This window comes from Microtus pennsylvanicus, chromosome 7 (assembly GCF_037038515.1).
Source record: "Microtus pennsylvanicus isolate mMicPen1 chromosome 7, mMicPen1.hap1, whole genome shotgun sequence".
In the NCBI taxonomy this organism is placed as follows: Eukaryota; Metazoa; Chordata; class Mammalia; order Rodentia; family Cricetidae; genus Microtus; species Microtus pennsylvanicus.
Window position 1 is genome coordinate 32,681,164 of NC_134585.1, and position 20,781 is coordinate 32,701,944.

The window sequence follows — 20,781 nt, forward strand, 5'->3', positions numbered from 1 at the left end:
TAGGTTCAGTCTCTTGCCAAACCCTAAGATGGCTCCCTTAATTAAGATATATACTTTCCTGCTCCCATATCCACCCTCCCTTTATCCCAACCATCCCATTTCCCCAAGTTCCCCCCATCCTCCCCTTCTCACTTTTCTCTCCCCATCTCCCCTTTCCCCCATCCCACCCCACCCCCAAGATCCCAATTTTTTGCCCAGCAATATTGTCTACTTCCAATATCCAGGAGGATAACTATATGTTTTTCTTTGGGTTCAGGACCTTGAGCTTATAATTTATTAATTTTTTATGAGCTTATAATTTATTAAACAATTTTCAATCTTGATTCTTCACTCTTCCAACCCAGACCTCTAATGGAGTCCTTCAAATAATAGTTTATCTTTTCATTTATTTTTTTCAACTCCAGATTTTTAGTTTGTTCAGTTTTATAATTCTCTCTCTCTCTCTCTCTCTCTCTCTCTCTCTCTCTCTCTCTCTCTCTCTCTCTCTCTCTCTCTCTCTTCTGGCTTTGTTTGGCCCCACCCCTAGCTCTGTCCCTCTGTTTTTATTTGCTGTTTTGTGAGTCATTGTCATCATCTTTCATTTGTTATTAGCCATGCGTGTGTGAGGCTGTGCGCACAGTCTCCGTGTTTGCAGTGGCTGTGGTAAAGGCTTGTCTGCTCAGCCACACCCATGCCCTCTCCTCCATGTGAGCCAGGCTTCTGTCACCTTCTCCTCCATGTGAGCCAGGCTTTCCTTTCTCAGTGGTGTGGGCTCACTGTATTCCTTACGCCAGCACCCCCAAATCCCCGCCTTTTCTCTTTTCTAATAACTTCCAGCACCTTCTGTTGGCTCTCAGGACAAAGTAAAAGATTCACGTAGGCCTGGAATGTCCCCACTTAGTTTCTGGGTAGACTTGCTAGTTGACATTTTGCCTGTTTGCTGTGTCAGTGTTTATCTAATATTTATCTGGATGTCCATGCCATTCATTTTTATACAGTTTGATACTGATCAAGAGAAGGCACTATGTATATCCTAAGAACATTATTTTAAACAACCATAATTATAAACATCAGGACTTTGGCTTTTGTTATTGGCCCTACAGCATATATTACGTCTACCTTGGAATAGTCCCTTATCTCATTCCTTGACTTTGCTGAGCTTTTCATATTGGGACAATTCATTTATATAATGTCTCTTGCTGGGTTTACCTAGTCTTACCTTCTCTCTTAATTGCTATTTCATCATTGGCCACTGTCCTAGCTTCCTTTCAACATGTCCATTCAGGTCAGTTGCCCAGCATTCGAGAAATGAGTCACTACTTTTAGTTTTTTGGGTTCTAGGAATTCTTTATATACTGGATGCAAGGGAGTTTATTTTGGACGGTTTTTTTTGCATATACCTCCCCACCTCTGACTTTACTATTTTTTAATGTCAGTTTTAATGAGCAGAAATATTTCATTTTGATAAAGATTAAAGTATGTATTTGTTATGAGTTTTTAATGCATATAAAGATATTTTTGTTTATATTAATATCAGGAAAATAGATGCCTATGCTTTCTTTTAGAAGTGCTACGTGTTTTTCTTTTATGTTTATGTCTCTTTACCACTTGTATATCTCTTCTTCTTCCACGTTACTTTTTTCTTTTTATTCATGTTTTTGTTAACTTATTTGTGTGTAAGTGTGTATACATCACATATATGCACCACAGCCCACATGTGGAGGTCAGAGGACAACTTGTGGAATCAGTTCTCTCCCTCCACCATGGTGGCCTGGAAATCGAGCTCAGGCTGTCAATCTAAGCAAAAAATGCCTGTCACCACCGAGCTGTCTCACCAACCCTCCAGATGTCTTTCTAGCTTTCCTTCTTTCAAGCTAGCTAAATGTTTCAGTGTTCCATTTTAATTATCTTATAGCTTTTTAATGAAACTTCCTTGTATTAAATCTGTAGTGTTTACTCAGGGATTGCAATATTACCTTTTTTTAAGATAAGGTCTCACTATGTAGCTTTGGCTATCCTGAAACTCACTAAATAGGCCAGTCTGGCCTTGAACTCACCAAGATCCACCTGCCTCCGCCTCCAGTGTGCTGGGATTTAAGAGGTGTGCCACCACACTGGCTGCAATATTAAATCTTTTTATTTACAATTTGATTTTATGTGTATGTATTTTTTTCTTGCATGTATGGCTGTGTACCACAGTCATGCCTAGTACTTGTAGACTCCAGAAGAGGCATGAGATCCCCTGGCAGTGGAGTTAGAGAAGGTTGTGAGCTGCCATGTGGGCGCTGGAAGTCAAACTCCAGTCCTCTGGAAGAGCAGTCGGTGCTCTTAACAGCCCCTTGGTAATTCTTAATATAGCACTGTCTATAAAGAGTTAATACTGAACCACTTCATGTAAAACGCAAGATGCTTGTGACAGTGTGGCCTCATTTACCACCGCACCTAAAAGGCCTGGTCTCATATCTACATACCTTGATCACTTTCTTTAGATTGTTGCCTTGCCTGAAATAAATTTAGAGAAAGAAATTGGACTTTTTATATTTTCCCATGTAATTATCATCCCCACCATATCTCATTCTGGTTTCCTCCATACTAAAGAACTTTGACATCCCCATGTCTTTTATGGACAAATTCTTATTTCCACTTTCCCAGCTATTTATATCTACACATTTATTTATTTACATATGCTTCATCACTGACAGATGACTTTTCTAGACTAGGAACCAGGTCACTGGGTCATAATGGGTTCTTTCTCGCTGTTTTGAAGATGCCATTCCATCTCCTTGTCTCATCCATTGGTGGACATTCATACTGCTGTCTGCCTACCAACGCTGGGTCATTCTCCTTTGAGTGCTGTCAAGACTTTGTCTTCATCTTTGTCTCTAATTCACGAGGTCGCATCCTACACACTCTGAGGGCTGTGCTCTGCCCGCGTGTGAGCTATGATCCTAACGTTTCCCACCCCATCCGTACTTTATTCACGGTCTCTAAATTCCTTCTGCTTTCCTTTTCTCTTCCCCTCTCCTTTCCTCCTGCCCTTCTCCTCAGCTATCAGTTTCAATCTGATGTACTCTCCCCGTATCCTAAAGAACATCTCTTTGCATTTTCTGTAGCAGTGTCTAATGTAAATAAATTATATACTTTACACTAATCTAGAGATACTTAGGTAGATTGATATAGTACATATATTTTTCATTGTATAAATTATGTTTAAAATTTAGGTTAATTTACTTTAACGTGTGCGAGTGTTTTGTGTGCATGTGTGTATGTGCACTGTGTGCCTGCCTGGTACCTGCGGAGATCAGAAAGAGCATCAGCTCCTCCATGTAACTGTAACTCTGGAGTTGCCATAGTTGTGAACGACCGTGTGGACGCTGGGAGCTGAACCAGGGTCTTCTGCGAGGGCGGCAGGTCTCTTGACCGCTGAGCCTTCTCTCCAGCCCCACACGTCTTGGCTACTGAAGGGGAACTGCTTTCCTGCTCCTGGGACTCAGCTGCTCCTCTGTTAGCTCATGCTCTGTTAGTCCCATTGCCATGGGACACTGATGCTCTGTTCATGGTTTGTGGTCTTTTTTCCTCTCTGCTTCTAAGAAGGTCGTTTCCGATGATTTATCTGATGTCTGTCTCCATTCTACTGTTGATACCTTTCAGGGACTATTTCATTTAGGAAATGACTCCTTTGTCTTTAAGGCTTACATCTGTTTCTCATGTTCTTATGTTCTCTTTCAGTCTGAAAATCCTGTTTACTCCACATTTTTTTTCAGTCCTCAAACAATTTCAAATCTTTATCTATTCCATAAGCAGTTGGTAATTTGGGTTCACTCTCTGTGAATGAATATTTCCAGATTTTACTCTTTCTGTATGTGACTACTGGTCAGATTTTACTCTTTCTGTATGTGACTAGCACATCTGGATTCTGTGGTAGACACTGGGGGAAGCATTGTAGGAACTCTGGAATCAGCTATGCTCTCTGAAGGGTGTTGGTTTTGCCTACCACTCACTTGCCGAGACTCAATCTGTGAACCCCAACTCCTCTATAATGGGCAGAAGAAAATCTCCCCTCATTCTCTGCAGCTTCTCGGATGTTGTCTTCTGCCTCCTTCCTTGACACATCCCCAATGTATGTACAATTCACAGGTGCCAAGAATTGTGGGAAATGGTACCTAGGTGTCAGCTCTTCTCTCCAAGGTCTCATCTCCCTGAGAGCACCTGCATTTCTCCACCTGTTCAGATTTCCCCGCCTTCTGTTCTTCCTTTAATCTCTTCACCACACAGACCTGAAGGGCCCTTGGGGTTAAAGTCCTGTGCATACCAATTCTTCCGCAGCCACTGCCTTCATTCAAGACCGATGCTAGTCTAATACCTGCCTGCTCTAGGTTGTTCCTTGCTGCCTTCAAAATATTCAAAATACAATGCACAGTTGATCCTTACCTTTGCCCCCGCTTGCTGTGATGCGGGCCTCACCACATTCCACCTTTGAAGTGGAAGGCTATTTTTCACAGCTTAAAATTCACGCTGGCAGTCACTTTCTGTCCGTGGAGCTTTCTGCTCACAATGCTGCTGGTCCTCAGAGAATACCCTTTCAGACAATGGCATGAAAGTTGGTGGGTACAGAGACCCCGATAAATACAGAACCCTGACATGAGATGAAAAAGGGAAGGAGGACCGGGCAGTGGTGGCACACACCTTTAATCCCAGCACTTGTGAGGCAAAGGCAGGTGGATCTCTGTGAGTTTGAGGCCAGCCCGGTCTGGTCTACAGATCTGGTGCCAGGACAGGCTCCAAAGCTACACAGAGAAACCCTGTCTTGAAAAACAGGAAAAAAAAAGAAAGAGAAAGGAAGGAAGGAAAAAAGGAAGGAAGAAAGAGAAAGAAAGAAAGAAAGAAAGAAAGAAAGAAAGAAAGAAAGAAAGGGAGCTGGAGAGATGGCTCAGCGGTTAAAAGCATTGCCTGCTCTTCCAAAGGTCCTGAATTCAATTCCCAGCAACCACATGGTGGCTCACAACCATCTGTAATGAGGCCTGGAGCCCTCTTCTGGCCTTCAGGCATACATGCAGACAGAATATTGTATACATAATAAATAAATATTTAAAAAAAGAAGAAAAGAAGAGAAAAGGAAAGAAGGGAAGGAAGGAAGGGGAAAAGTATAGGAGGGAAAATGCTGGAAACAGGTGGTTGGAGACCAGATTGCAGTTGCTTTATTGTTCTGTTTTAACCTAGCCTCTCCTGAGACTGACAAATGCCTGCTGCCAGTCTTGGGGTGTGGTGTAAAGGGCCCAGGAGGGCATGAAAGAATCCATCAGGGTGGGAGCTGACCTGAAGGGCAAACGCAACGACTTCCGTCTGTAATGCACACCTAGATGTCTGCACCTAACGCACAGAACTTTTCCACTGGGTAGGTAAATTTAACGGACTGGAACATTAAAGCGAACACATTGAAATGTATGCTTTGTGTGGACAAACGTACAGGATTTTTAGTTGAATTTGCAGCTCCTGATAGAGCTTAGCTGTTAGCTGGGGAGGAGCCTGTGGTCACAGTTAGAGTGAAGAGAAGGAGTAGGGCAGCCCCCCTACATTAAGGGGGGGCTACATTAATGGGACTTCGCTGGAGCCTGTGGGTGCCCACATTACACTAAGTACTGCACACTGCCGAGGGGGCTGGAGGAGACCTGCATCCTTGTGAGTTAATCAGAACTCCTAGGAGGCCCTTCAAGTCCAAATTTAGCCTAAAGAATAGGTTTTCTTTGATCGGGACCTAATAGCTGTCAGGAAAATAAGGGCAGGGGGTGGGGAGTGCAGATGCCTGTTGTGGGCCCTTTAGGTAGAGAGTGACTTGAGGCTAGCGTGTCTTCCTGTGGGACATCTTGCTCTATTGTGGCTTTCCACTTGAGTCGGGGAACTAATCCTCACAAGGGTCCAACATTGTTAGAGCCGTGATGTCCCGCCTCGAATGCTCTTGTGATTGAGACACTTCTCCGTTTGTCTAGTCTGTGGTGGACTCAGGGGCAGCCGCTGCTCTGTGATGATGGACCCGCCCATCAGTTACCCTGCAGCAGCTTGAGTGAGGATTAGGAAGCCCAGGTGTCCCTATTCTGTGACAGATAGCGGTAACCCCAAAGTGAGCCATTTGTTTGGTTTCATAAGATCATGTTGAGACACCTGCCCAGAGACACAGCAGTCGTGCATGCTGGGAGCAGGATTGTACACAGACAGGAATACCTGGTGAAGAGTGAGCTGTGGTACTCACCGCAGTGCTCAGCAGGCTCTGGCTGTATGCTGGCTTCTGGGCCTGTGGTGGCTCTTCATCACTGTCATCTCTGATGGGGCTTAGAATCACCGTGGAAACACTGGGTCTATGAGTATGTTTTCAGAACATAAACAGTAAATATAAAACAGTAGGTTTTAACAGAACAGGGAAGACCCATGCTGAATGTGAGTGGCACCATCCCATGGCCTGGGGTCCCAGGCAGAATAGAGACAAAAAAGTGGGCTGAGTTTCGGCCTTCATCTCTGTCTGCTTCCTGGGGTGAGCGCAGTTGTGACCCACTCCCTTACACCCCTGTTGCCATAGCTTCCCCACCATGGCAGACTCTACTCTCAAACCATGAACCGAAATAAATGCTTCCTTCCATAAGATGCTTTTGACAGGTGTTCGCCGCAGTGATGGAAAAAGCAGTTAATTAACTCAGGTCTCATTGGGTTAAAGGTCTTCTTGCTTATCTTTTGCAAATGGGGAGCCTGAACCCTGTGCTGGTAGGTTTTAGAATTCAAGTGCAACCCCAAGACATCCCAACACCCAAGTCTTCATCCTTTCCTATCGGTGGGAAGACCTGGAGCGCAAAACCTGAACAGGTGTTAAGATCTGTCCGATGGAGTCCCGTCATCAGTGGGCACTGCTGTCTTCCTGAGTCTGCGGGCTCTTGTGGCATCTCCTGGTACTCTTCATTAACCTCTAGGGGGGTTAGAAGGAGCCACACAGGTGAAACTAGGTCCCTTCTTCTTCCCCCTTGTTTCTACCTGCTCCTGACCCTCTGCCCTGTGTGGATGTATTACAGACTCATCATTCCATTTGGGAGAAGCAGGTCTGAGCCTTTGGGCTGCTCCAGGATCATGGGATAAAATCAGGGTGCCCTCTACACATCTACCCATGGGGGCTCATGCATACTCTCTCACACAGCCATACATACCCTCAGTAATTCCTGTCATTGTCACTTTTCATATGCCAGAGGTGACATCGCAGTTTCTGAGGAGTTATCTCTTCTCAGTTAGTCGGCACATCTCATCAACCTTAAACTCCCTTTCTCAGTTGCAGAGTCCCTGGCGGCCTTGGCCCTGGCATGCTGGCCAGATCCCAGACACAAGGGATGTTTGGTGGGCGGAGCCATCTCAGTGGGAGATTCTGTACTTTGAACTCCCTGGCTTCCCTCCATCCCATCCAGGACATCTCAGAGTCACAGATGGGACCGTCTTGGCACCCCTCCCCTTCTCTGGGCAACACCTGAGAGAGGCAGGGACCACGCTGGTCTCATCTGTGGCCGTACCCCAGTGGCTCAGAAGCACCTGCACACTCGAGTGCCCAGCCAGTGTGAGCATTCAGAATGAACGCTCTTCAGGACTTCAGGCAAGCTGATAAACCAGCTAAGGTCACATGTGTTCTCATCTCCTGGCTGGAAAACAGAGCTCTCCAGGATGGCACGAGACAATTGGTGATATGCTGCTCTTGGTGTGTGGTTTGCGGTCATTGTGGTTAATGCCAAGATCCAGGGATGGAAAAGCCCTGCACTTCCACCTTTCCACCTCAGCAACAGCCCAGGCTGGTGCTCACTCCACCCACCCTCACCAGGTTCCTGCTCCCCTCTGCCCTAAGGTCCTTCCTCCATAGCCTCTCACCCCAAGTCTCCTGGCAACTCCTCGGCTTCCAGTTGTACCACTGATCAATAGGCCATGCAGACCTCAGAGATGGCTGACAATGCTGACATCTTGGAGGCCTTTGGATGTGGGAAGGTGTGTCACAACCTCTGGCCTCTTTGGTCGCGTCATCTGTTACCTTGACTATGAACACAGAGAGTGGTAAGGAGGAGTAGAGTGGTACCCACGATGTGAGCAAGTGCCGTTGCCATCTCCGCCTCGCTGTACGCGCAGTGAGAGCAGGAGCGTGATGTTCCGTCAGAAGGCTTTTGATAGAACTAATGTTCACATCAGCTGTTTCCGAGAAGCCAAACTGCATGCAAATTGAGAAGCTAAGCTTTAAAAAAAAGGGGGGGGGGGTTTCTTTTCAGCCTTTAAGAAATCAACCAGAGAACTGAGTGATGAAATTAACTAAGAATAGATACTGCTCTTGCCGAAGACTCCGTTCTGTTCCCAGCACCCACGGCAGATGGCTCACACCAGCCTGTAACTCCAACTCCAGAGGACCCAACACTCTCTTCTGGCCTCTGCAGGCCCTTGATTGCTCCCTCCACCTCCCCCCTCCTCTCTCTCGCCCCTTCTCTGTCACACACACACACACACACACACACTTTTAAAAAACAATAGATGTGGGGCACATGCCTTTAATCCCAGCATCGGGAATGTACAGCTTTGTGTCAACTTGACACAAACTAGAGCCATTTTGGAAAAGTGAACCTCACTTGAGAAAACATGCCTACCAGATTGGCCTGTGGCAAAGCTTGCCACTTTTTCTTGTTTGATGATTAGTCTGGCGGGATTCAACTCGGTTGTAGTATGTGCCATCCCTGGGCTGGCATCCTATAAGAAAGCAGGCTGAGCAAGTCATGGAGAGCAAGCCAGTAAGCAGCGTTCCTCCATGGCCTCTGCATCAGCTGACTCCAGATTCCTGTCCTGTTTGAGTTTCTGTCCTGACGTCTCTTGTTGATGGACTGTGTTGTAAAACTATAAACTGAAATGAACCCTTTCCTCCGCTTTTGTTCATGGTGTTTTATCACAGCAATAGAAGCCCTTTAAGACAGGAGGGAAGAGGTAGGCAGATCTCTGAGTTCGAAGCCAGATTGGTCTACATAGCAAGTTCCAGCCTAGCTAGTGCTGCATAGCGAGAACCTGTCTCCAGTGCTGGTGAGGATGATGAGAAGGTTAAAAGAACCAGTCTGGAGGGGGACAACTGTGCTAACATTTATATTAAAGGCCACTTAAATATGAGTGCCAGCTCCAGCCCAGAGCCCTGTGCATGCTTCTCTTCTTCTGTTGGATGTGTTTATTCTGTTCCTCTTGCCATTTCACCGTATGTGCAAGCCAAACTCTGAGTTGGTTAATCAAACATTTGAACCTCTCTTTCTTCAGTATAAGGATTCATAGTCACTCCTAGTTTTGTTTGCTTGTTTGTTTAAAAAAAGCTTCCCAGAGAGAGTCTGCTGCACATAAAGGGAGAATGTGCTGTCTCGGGTTGGGTAGGGGAGGCAGGGATCTAAGTAGCACTGATTTCTGTTACAGGATTATGGATGAGGAAATCAGGTACTTTTATTTAGGAAGAAGGTGAATCCATATGGGTGGAATGGTAATAGTAATGGATGACTTACTTGGAAGTGATCTAGCGGACATGGGTGTCGGGTGCAATGAAGGAGGATAATTTTATGTGGAGCTCACTGTACATCTGTATTCGCTTGGAATTTTCCCCAAGTTCAAAAACAGAAGGCTCAATGTAACTAATAGTAAGATATTGTGTAGCCGTTCAGATAATACTTAGGAAGAATTTTAATCAAGTTGTATGTTACAAAAGTCGGAAGTCAAGTGTCTTCGTGTGTGTGCACGATTAACAAGCATCTGTGTAAAGGTTGGTTGGAAAGGCTAAAATGTTCATTATAATTATTTTTAGTTGGTAGGATCATGAGTGTGTTTTTTACTCTCTACATTTTCCAAACTTGCTAGAGGAAAAACAAACAATTTCTCACAGTTTGAGAGGAACTTTGAAAGTCTCCGACCTGCCTCTGTGTTGTGTTTTCTGTGAAACTGATGACATCAGTTAGGACGCTTCTGTAGTTGCTCCCCGTGTGGCTGTGAGCATGGCCTGTACTGTCCTCCCCTCCCTCAGCTCTGACTTTCCAGAGTTATAGACAGGCAGAAGCCGTCCCCACCACCAAGGCACTCATGGGTCACTCAGCTCCACGCGTTCCTCTAACACGGGTTTCCTTCTGGTTTTAGTGAGCCGGACATGATCTCCACGAGAGTGATGGACGTCAAGCTTCGGGAGTCTGCTGAAGGCCTTGGGGAGGATGGCACAGGTGAGTTCCTCTCTCCCCTGTACTGGGAAGAGGCTGCGTTTGCTTGGTGGGAGCCGGGTTTTGTGGTTTCCTGCGTGGAGAGGCGTGTTCAGTCCCCCAGTGTGCTTGGATATCCCCAGCCCTGCGCTGACTCCCGGAAGACAGCCTTACACCACTTGGCAGCATTGTTCTCTTGCTGGGGCTTTGAATGTCCTTTTCCTTTTCCTGGAGGTAAGCATGGCCCTGTATTTGACTCGAGAGCAAAGAAGCAGGGGCTCACCCCGGAGCACCTGTGCTTGGATGTCAGAGGCAGGAGGATCATGAGTTCAAGGCCTGGCCTAGCTACATATAGAGCCAAGGTGCCAGAGCTAAATGGATCCATTTATCACCCAATGCTTTCCAAAGGTATACGTAGGAGGTTTTGTAAAGCACAGGACGAGCTAATCCTCCAGATAAAATAATTACATCAAGAGAACCTTTGACCCTTCTCTTACGACTTTTACGGGGCCTTTATCTTAGCCTCGGCGGAGCCAACTTCCATCACTGTGAGTCATCACTTCAGAACACTTTCTGATTCAGCCATGGGATTGCTATTTATGCCTTGATACAGTTGTGAAATCATTTTAAAAAAAACACTGATCTCCCTCAGTGCACATTTCCCTGGGGTTTTTGCCATCTCACTCCCCTCATGCTGGCAAAGGCCTCCAACCGCTCTTGTTTAAATTCAGAATCCCACGAGTGATCTCCTTTGACTTAGGAAGAATAACTCCCAGTGCTACCTGCAGACACTTTACCACAGTGAACACTGGGATTTTGTATATATTTCGTATATGAAGATAGGTTGTTCAGTTTATATTAGAAACATTTTTTTCTGCTCATATTTCAATAGGTACCAAATAAATCCAAATACGAGGTGAGAGTATTTTGAGGTTAGCCTTCAGTGGGGGAAAAAATGGTCATTCAGACTGGCTATTGGGACACTGAATTGGTGCTTTTTAAAATAAGAAATTGTTATATAAGTATTTCACTCCCCCCCCCTATGAATATCTTCAGTAGGTGCCAGTTTGGCCTACATAGGTCACCATGAGGAATCGGTCTTAGAAAATGAGAGAATCTAGGTATTGTAGTTTTGCTTCGAATAACAAGTGAATTGCTGTCATCAGACCAACTTTTCCTTTTTTAAATTTTGACAGTTCTAGATAAGAAAATGAGTTGGAAGGAAAATAATAACTCAGAGAGATCGGTGGGAACATTTTCCTTTAGTCTTTTACTCTGAAAGGTTGAATCTCATTTTCTTGTGGGAGAAGGCAAGATGCAGGACCTGAGGAGACCCGTCTAAGAGAAGGCCTCCCTTCTATGAGCTGCAAAGGTGGGGTAGATGTGGAGCTCAGATAAGTCAGCCTCCTGTAAAACTGTGCCTTCAGTGGGACAGCCCGGAGAACCTCGACCCTTGTACTTGGGTCAGTAGTGCTCCTGAGATCAGGCATCACCCCGGGTCCTGTGCAGAACACACTGTCTTCTTGAAAGACTGTCCAACTGCCCTGCCTAGACTAGGGCACTTGGGAGGTGGAGACTGGAACTTCGGGCATGGAAGGTCATCCGTAGCCACATAGGAAGTTCAAAGCCAGCTTGGGATGCAGTAAGATCCCCATCCAAACAAACAAATAAGCCAGAGAAGAGGGGCTAGAGAGGTGTCTCAGCAGTTAAGAGCATTTGTTACTCTTGCAGAGGTCCTGAGTTCAATTCCCAGCAGCTGCGTGATGACTCACAACCGTCCCTAACTCCAGTTTTAGGAGATCTGATGTATGCACGTGGTACACTTACATACGTGCAAGCAAAACATTCATATACATAAGATAAAGTACAATCAATGACAAAAGAAAGAGAAGGGAGAGCAGGAAGGAAACAGAAAGAAACCAAAAGGCATCAGCAATCTGCTCTTCACAGATGATCCAGAACAGCTGCAAGTGTGCTATAGATGTCAGACTCTAACCCTTTCCAGAGAGGAGGAGAGGACATTCTTCTCCCCTACAGTGAGACCAGATTTCTCAGATTTGACCCATCAGTCCATAAAAGATAATTTTATAAATGGAAACTCATCAAAATTTAAAACCTTTTCTCTGCAAAAACACTATTAAGAAAATAAAAATAAAAGTCACAGATTGGGAAAACTTTAAGTCAGACTGTTTAAAAAATATATATAGCATATGGGCTGGAAAGATGGCTCAGTGGTTAAGAACACTGGCTGCTCTTCTGGAGGTCCTGAGTTTAATTCCCAGCAACCACATGGTGGCTCACAACCATCTGTAATGAGATCTGGTGCCCTGGCCTGCAGGCATACATGCAGGTAGAATACTGTATACATAATAAATAAAGAGATATTTTTAAAAATTATAGCATACATTTGAAATTATGTGACATAAAATAATAATAAACAAGTCTAATTTAAAATTGAACAGGTACTTTAAAGATGGTTTACCTAAGAATATGGACAAATTGGCAGCATCTGTTTTTATTAGGCGATACAAATTAAAACTGTAACTTTAAACTAAATTAAAACTTAAAAAAAACTGACAAATACTGGTCATGATGCTGTTCCTTGTAGAATACAAAATGATACTTTGAAAGACATTTTGGCAGACCAGGCAGTGGTGGCACACACCTTTAATCCCAGCAGCAGTCAGAGGCAGGTGGATCTCTGTGAGCTCAAGGCCAGCCTGGTCTACAGAGCAAATTCCAGGACAGCCAGGGCTGTTACAAAGAGAAATAGTTAAACACAAACACCCTATGCTGAAGTATTAATCAAAGGGCAATGAAAACTTATGTTTACACAAAACCTGAAAGTGACTTTATTAGTGATTGCCAAAAGTTGTCCAACCAATCATCCAATCAATAAATATATCTATATAATGAAACATTACTCACCAATAAAAAGGAATACACTATTGGTGTCTACTAACAATGTAAATGAGTTTCTAGGTGAAAAAGTCAGAATCAAAAGATGATGTATGTATGGTGTGCACGCTGTGACTTGACCCAGAACTCTTAAGAGCAGACCCATGAACAGCTGCATGTTAAGGATGGGAAGCTTGAGGAAATGGTATGGACTGATGGTCTGCCTCTGGATTGAGGACATCATTGCTGCTCTACAGATGCCATAATTTAAAATAATTTAAATGTTAAATGGCATTGCAAATTTTAAAACAAGTGGATTTTTAAAAGTGAAATATAATTAGTAAAACTTCAGTGTTCGGAACAAGATCAGATTGCATTGGGTCAAGATCATACAGGGAATCAAATAAAATGTAGAGTGGAATGTTGACAAGATGGGAAAAGACAAAGGTGGAGCAAAGTGATAGCCTGAAGCATGCATTCACACCTAAGTGATAGCCTGAAACATTCATTCACACCTAAGTGATATCTCAAAGCATGCATTCACACCTAAGTGATATTCTGAAGCATCCATTCACACCTAAGTGATATCTCAAAGAATGCATTCACACCTAAGTGATAGCCTGAAGCATTCATTCTTACCTAAGTGATAGCCTGAAACATTCATTCACACCTAAGTGATATTCTGAAGCATCCATTCACACCTAAGTGATAGCTCAAAGAAAGCATTCACACCTAAGTGATAGCCTGAAGCATTCATTCTTACCTAAGTGATAGCCTGAAACATTCATTCACACCTAAGTGATATTCTGAAGCATCCATTCACACCTAAGTGATAGCTCAAGAAAAGCATTCACACCTAAGTGATAGGCTGAAACATTCATTCACACCTAAGTGATATTCTGAAGCATCCATTCACACCTAAGTGATAGCTCAAGAAAAGCATTCACACCTAAGTGATAGCCTGAAACATTCATTCACACCTAAGTGATATTCTGAAGCATCCATTCACACCTAAGTGATATCTCAAAGAATGCATTTACACCTAAGTGATAGCCTGAAGCATTCATTCTTACCTAAGTGATAGCCTGAAACATTCATTCACACCTAAGTGATATTCTGAAACATTCATTCAAACCCATATCTCAAAGCATGCATTCACACTTAAGTGATAGCCTGAAACATTCATTCACACCTAAGTGACAGCCAGGGGCATGCATTCACACAGGCTCAGAGAGGAGATGATGCCCATGAATTTTCTAGGATTGTTAAAAAATCAAACAACAACAAAGCAATAGCGCTGTCCACAGATTTAAGACACCCCATGAGGAATCTGAGAGACGGTTCAATGCTTAATAATATTTGCCAGCTACTCTTGCAGAGGACCTGAGTTTGGTTCCCAACCAGGCCACCTGAAACTCCAGCTTCAGGCCATCTGGCACCCTCTTCTGGCCTCTGTACGCACTACGTTTGTACAAACATATACCTAAATAAAACTAAATTAATGGAGCTGGGCAGTGGTGGCACATGCCTTTAATCCCAGCGCTTGGGAGGCAGAGGCCGGTGAATCTCTGTGAGTTCATAGCCAGCCTCATCTACAAGAGCTCCAAAGCTACAGTGAAACCCTGTCTCAAATAAAATAAAATAAAATAAAATAATCAATTAAATACAAGAAACCCAGTGACTCCTAGGAGGGATAATTAAAGGGCAGTAAAAATCCAAAGGGAAAAAATGTAGAAAAGTTCAAATTAGAAAACCAATTAGTCCAAGGAAGGGAGGGCTACCTTCACAGGAACAAAAGGAAAAGTGGTAGCTGATTTCCTATCAACACAGTAGAACCCACAAAACTGTGGCTTGTTAGAAAAAATAACTATCAACCTGGAAGGCCAATCCTGAGAAGGATGCGTGTCAGGACCGAGGGAGACACAAAGATATTGTCAAAGACCTAAGTTTGCCACTGATACACCCTTAAAAGTTGTGAAGTAGAAATTGACAGCTTAAAAAAAACATAAATAAAACCATTTCTCTTGCTCTCTGAAACTTTTAGGATGAATTTATTTAAAAAAATAGTAAAGATTTAAAATATAAAAACAAAAATAAAATGGCATGTCTGTCTGAGTTGTCATCTTTAAAACAGAGAAGAAAATGCATTGTTTTCTGAGTACTGTGGAAAGCCTATGGAAACTGTTAATATGGTACACCATTATTGACTGAGGTTTCTGTCTTGCCTGCTTCCCACAGTTGTTAAGTCCCAAAGAAAACACACAGAGGTCTACATTAATTATAAACTGATTGGCCTAGTAGCTCAGACTTCTTATTACTCTTATAACTTATATTATATTATTGTACTATTATATTATTATACTTGTCTGTGTTAGCCACGTGGTCTGGTACCTTTTTTGGCGAGGCAGTCACATCTTGCTTGCTCTGTGTCTGGGTGATGACTGCAGACTACGCTTTCCCCTTCCCAGAATTCCCCTGTTTTTACTACCCCGCCTCTACTTCCTGCCTGGTTGCCCTGCCTATACATCCTGTCTGGATACTGGCCAATCAGCGTTTATTTAAAATACAAGTGACAGGGTACAGACCATTGTCCCACAGCACACCATAAAGTAAGTCTCAACAGATTTGAGCAGAACAAAATCCAGAGTACATTATTTCACTGCAGTGAAATTCGTAACAAAGAGATAGTGGATTGCCAAGTGCTTGGAAATGAAGACATGCCTTTTGTAGAACTCACAGATCTAAAAAGGTATGGCCGCGGAAACCAGAAAATACTTCTAACCAAGTAATAATGAAAACACAAACTTCTGTAATGTGTAGAACTTAACAGATCTAGAGAGAAATGTTTCCTGAAATGTATTTATTAGCAAAGCAGGGAAGGTTCAAAAAATTGTAGGTGTTCAATCGAACAAACCTTTAAAAGAAATAAAATAGCAGGGCTGGACCTGGGGATATTGCTCAGGTAAGGCTCTCGTAGCATGCTGGAGCCCTAGAAGAGCCTGACTCTTCGGGAGTCATCAGTGTAGCTGACCCAGGAAGAAGGAGGAGGAGGAGGTATAAATAGTTAACCCTGGGCATGAGAAAGGAGGCACGGCCTCAGAGCCTGTGGACACCCACCCATATGAGTGTCATGTTTGCCAGTAGCTTTGACATCTTGAGACGCAGATAAATCCCTCGATAAGTGAAACAACATAACAGACTGGAGAAGTAGGCAAGTGATCAGTCCTGCATCTGTTTAAGAAGCTGGCTCACAATGCTTAGGAAAGGAAGAAATCAAAACCAGCGAGATGGCTGATTAACTCTTTAGGTGGTTAAACTGATCCAGGCATCTGTACACACGCAATGCCTGCAGAGACCAGAAGAGGGTGCCAAGTCGCCCGAAGCTGAAGTTTCAGTTGGCAGAAGAGGGCACAGCTGTTGCATTCTGCTCTTTGTAGCAGCCTCCTTCCCCCACTGTGCATGCCCCGAGCACACCTGGGTGTTAGGTCGTTTATTTGTCCAGGTCTCCAGGGACGCCTAATAATTTGTTGACTATCGGGAGGCCAGGTGGTGTCCCTATCAAATGCAAAGAACTCCTGAGAGTCTTTCAACGTAAACTCTGGACGGAGCACCATCTGCACCCCAAGATAAACATTTCATGGTGTGAAAGGAAGTTTCCACTGGATGTTAAAACAAACTGCCATTAGGAAGTTGTCCACTGTGGAGAGGCGTTTGCTCCAGTCCTGCTGGCAGGGTCTCAGGTGAAGGCAAGGTCACGTGAACTTCCCAGGGGACCATTAGATCATTAACTGACCGTTAAATCACTTCCGTTTGTAAACTTATTTATTTGCAAAGTTTTGCCACGTCACACAGCATGCTTGAGCTCTCTGACTCAGTTTCCCCTTGCTGTCCTGTCTTACACATACGCAGAAGGGAAGTGATGAACATGGCTGAGTTGCCCTGGCGACGTCATGGGCTCCTGGGTCTGATAGGCCCTGTGGGTAAGAATGAAGGTGACAGCTAAGGCGCTCAGGCTGGACGCAACCTCTCACCTAGGGAAAGCCACGGTTTGCTCCTCTTTCTCAGCCACCCACACACACAATTTTAAAAATAAAACAAATCCTTGGAAAATAATGTATTTCTTAAGAAAATAACTTGGGTTATGATCCAGCCTTTGCCTTATCTGCCATGTGTACGTTATGTATGAAATGGTATGCCTATTCCAGAGACTTAAAGAACATGGAATCAGGTGAGAGGAAGCTGGCTTGGGTTTGATTCCTTGCTCATGCTCCTGCGTTCTTGGCTCATTTACTGAGATCCTAAAGATGGAAAACAAGGGGTTTGGGGAGATGGCTCGCCGTTAAGAGCACTGACTGCTTTTCCAAAGGATCCCATTGCCCACATGGCAGTTCACAACCATCTGTAACTCCATTGCTGGGGAATACGGTGCTCTCCTCATGGTTACACAGACATACACCCAGGAAAAACATGTATACACACAAACTTTTAATTTTTTTGAAAGATAGAAACCAATATGTGTTTGGGGGGCACAGGCCTTATAGGTCATGTGCCTCTGTCACTTTCTTGACACCTGGGCCCATCACTCACCTGCACTCTAATACACGTGCCCGCTGATCTTTTGTTTTTTCTTGTTGTCTGTATAGGAAAGAAAAAATCAAAGTTTAAAACTTTTAAGAAGTTGTTTGGGAAGAAGAAGAGAAAGGAATCGCCCTCATCCACGGGAAACAGCACCTGGAAGCAGAATCAGGCCAAGAGCGAGGTCATTGCCATTGAGTCGGGGCCAGTGGGCTACGACTCTGAAGATGAGCTGGAGTAAGTTGCCTCTGTGTGCTTCTGGCTTGTGAGGCTCAAGGAGGAGGGGACGTCCATCACTCTTATTCCACTGCCTTGGTAACTTGGCAGGCTCCTGGGCCTCCTTGCATCCTGGGCGATCCCCTTAGGGAGTTCCTCAATGTGGGGCGCGCGTTTCTTAGCTTTCCAAACACAGGGATGGACGACGGTGGGGGAAACCTGATTGTGCAGTTGCTACCCACTGGGTGCTATGAGTATTTAAAAGTCCAGAGTAATGGGGGCTGGAGAGATGGCTCGGTGGTGAAGAGCACGGTTGCTCTTGCAGAGGCCTGGGGTTTGTTTCTCAGCATCCACATTATGACTCACAGCCCTCCGGAACTCTTAATTCTGAGGTATCCCGTGCCTCTAAGGTGCTGGACCTGCGCATGTAGCACACAGAAATACATGCAGGCAAATCCCTCATGTGTGTAAAACAAATTTTAAAAATCTAAAAACAACCTGTAAGTTCACCGTGAGGCCTGGGAAGATAGTTCTATGAGGTCTCTAATTCCAGAGCTCCCATAGCCAGGTGGGAGACAGAGACAGGAATTCCCAGAAGCCTGTGCGCGAGCTGGCCTAGGCGCAGTGGTGAACAACAACAGGACCTGTCTCAAACAAGTTGGAAGGCAAGGACTACCCCCTGAGGTTGCCCTCTGACGTGAAGCTGGGCACTGTGGTGTGTGTGCACCAACCTGCACCCCACAGATGTTTAAGTGCACAGCAGCTGTATGAGGGGATGCTATGAACCATCACAGAAATGAGCAAAATCAGCCACAAGCCACCTGGGATCCTGTCTAGTATCACACGCAGAAAGCACAGCACTGGGATGCGGACCCTGGTTTAATTTAACCAAGAATGCTCAAGGACCTGGAGCACAATGTGGGGAGCACTCATCCCTCTAAACTTAAACGCTGACTGATCGAATAAGAGCGCATGCGCTAGAACATGGCCAGCAGATGGAAAAGTGGCTTCTGGTTGTCTGGGCTTAATCAATTCAGATACACTGGGGATAGACATTCAGGCAGCCCTTGTGGACAAAACTTGGATTTTTCTAACTTGTGTATCATCACGACGCAGCCATGTTGTCTCTCCCCACTACCCCCGCGGTCACGTTTTGAGCTCTGGAAAAGAGAAGAGGTAGCTTGTAATGTCTTTTAAACATCGACCCTCCTTTCAGGATAAAATATCGGAGAGAATGGCGGTGCTCCGGAGACAGGGACAGGGCAGCCCCTCTCTGAGGAAGAGAAATTACACTGGCCACTTGGTGGCACTAGATGCCTGAAGATGGAAAATCAGTTTGAAGTCCCTCCCCTCCTCCTCCCAGAGCTAGTTAGAAGCAGAATGGGCACGTGGGTACCTTGTAAGACTGTGCACAATTGTGGAGGTGCTGGAAGGCAGTCCTGGCTAGCCCCAGGAGAACTCTAATGCCCACCCACACACACACTTCCCGGTGTTCAGAAACAAGCCTGGGAGTGATCCATCCAGCCTCAAACAGGAGCATAGCCATGGGGGAATGCTTCTCATAGGAACCCAGGGAACATGGGGACAGGGTCATTGATATGTCTGTGACTGCTAGCACCTGGTAGGAACATGATTGGCATTCGTTAATAAGAAAGGAAAGATGGAGGTTGCTAGTTAAGATTGCATGTGACTTACACAGAAGACCTGAGTTGGGTTCTCAGCACCTTCAGCAGGTAGCACACAGCTGCCTAACTCCAGCTCCAGGAGACTCAACCCCTCTGGCCTCCGTGGGCACCTACCAGTCCTTACAGGCACCTGTACTCACGTGCACCCCTCCACACCCTCATACATAATTAAAGATAAAAGAAAACTTTAAAGGTAACTAGAGATGGGCTACAATGAGGTCCTGGAAAGAACAATGACATTATCAAGGTCAGCGCTGAGGAAGAAACCCTTTCTTAGTCTCTCTGAGAATCTGCCACCAGTCTCTGCGGCAACTTCTACGAGGCCAAGAGCAGCCTGTTGTGCTGGGTGACTTGGTGCTGGCTTCATTGGTGACAGCCCCCTCTGGGTCCTTTTGCCTACAGGACGTGCTGTTCTCTGTATCTGCTCTCCGTCCCCCTGGGCTACAGCCTGTGTTCTTCTAATTCTGTAGAAACTCATGTTGATCTAGAGTAGCAGTTCTCAACCTGTGGGTCATGACCCTTCGGGGTCACACGTCAGTTGTCCTGCATACCAGATATTTACGTTACGATTCATAACAGTAGTGAAATGTACGGTTATGAAGCAGCAACGAAAATAGCGTTATGGTTGTGGGGTCGCGACAACATAAGGAACTGTATGAAAGGGGTGCAGCATTAGGAAGCTGAGAACCACTGCTCTAGAGGCATGCTGAGCTTGGGCTGCCCCTGATGTATCAAGAGGCCCATACGCTTTGAGCATCTCCACTCCACTGATGCTGTAGTCCACCTCTGGATCCTCGGTGGTCAATGTGGATACTAGACCAGCCCTCACCTGATGCTCTTCAGTGTGGTGGACGGTTCGTTTCCTCTGCGAAACTGGAGCATTTCTGTTTCTACATTCATTTTGCATTTTGCTAGCTTCTTCTGTGAAGAACTGTCCTGTGTCAGGGGCTGGAGAGGTGGCTCAGCAGTTGAGTGGCTGCTACTCTTGCAGAGGAGCCTCCATGGTGGCTCACAACCATCTGTAACTTCAGTTCCAGAAGATCGATGTCCTTTTCTGACCTCCACAGGCACCAGGCAGGCATGTGTTGTACATATATCTAGGCAAACCCTCGTATATGTATAAATTAAATAAATATAAAATAAGAAAATAGCTTTCCGTCGTCAACCTCATGATAGCCTAAATTACAATCTATTCAGGGAAAACAGAATGATGCTTG

At 44.9% G+C, this 20,781-nt stretch overlaps 1 protein-coding gene across 5 annotated transcripts in view; it reads left to right on the top strand.

Annotated features, from left to right (window-relative positions):
• Positions 1 to 20,781, top strand: part of Cracdl (CRACD like) — a 125,722-nt gene that overhangs the window by 73,797 nt on the left and 31,144 nt on the right. For all 5 annotated transcript variants that reach the window (XM_075980410.1, XM_075980408.1, XM_075980409.1 and 2 more), the window contains exons 2-3: positions 10,135 to 10,214; positions 17,732 to 17,900. In XM_075980410.1, the coding sequence (XP_075836525.1) occupies positions 10,145 to 10,214; positions 17,732 to 17,900 (239 nt within the window). In that variant the 5' untranslated portion in view covers positions 10,135 to 10,144. The remainder of the gene's footprint in view (positions 1 to 10,134; positions 10,215 to 17,731; positions 17,901 to 20,781) is intronic.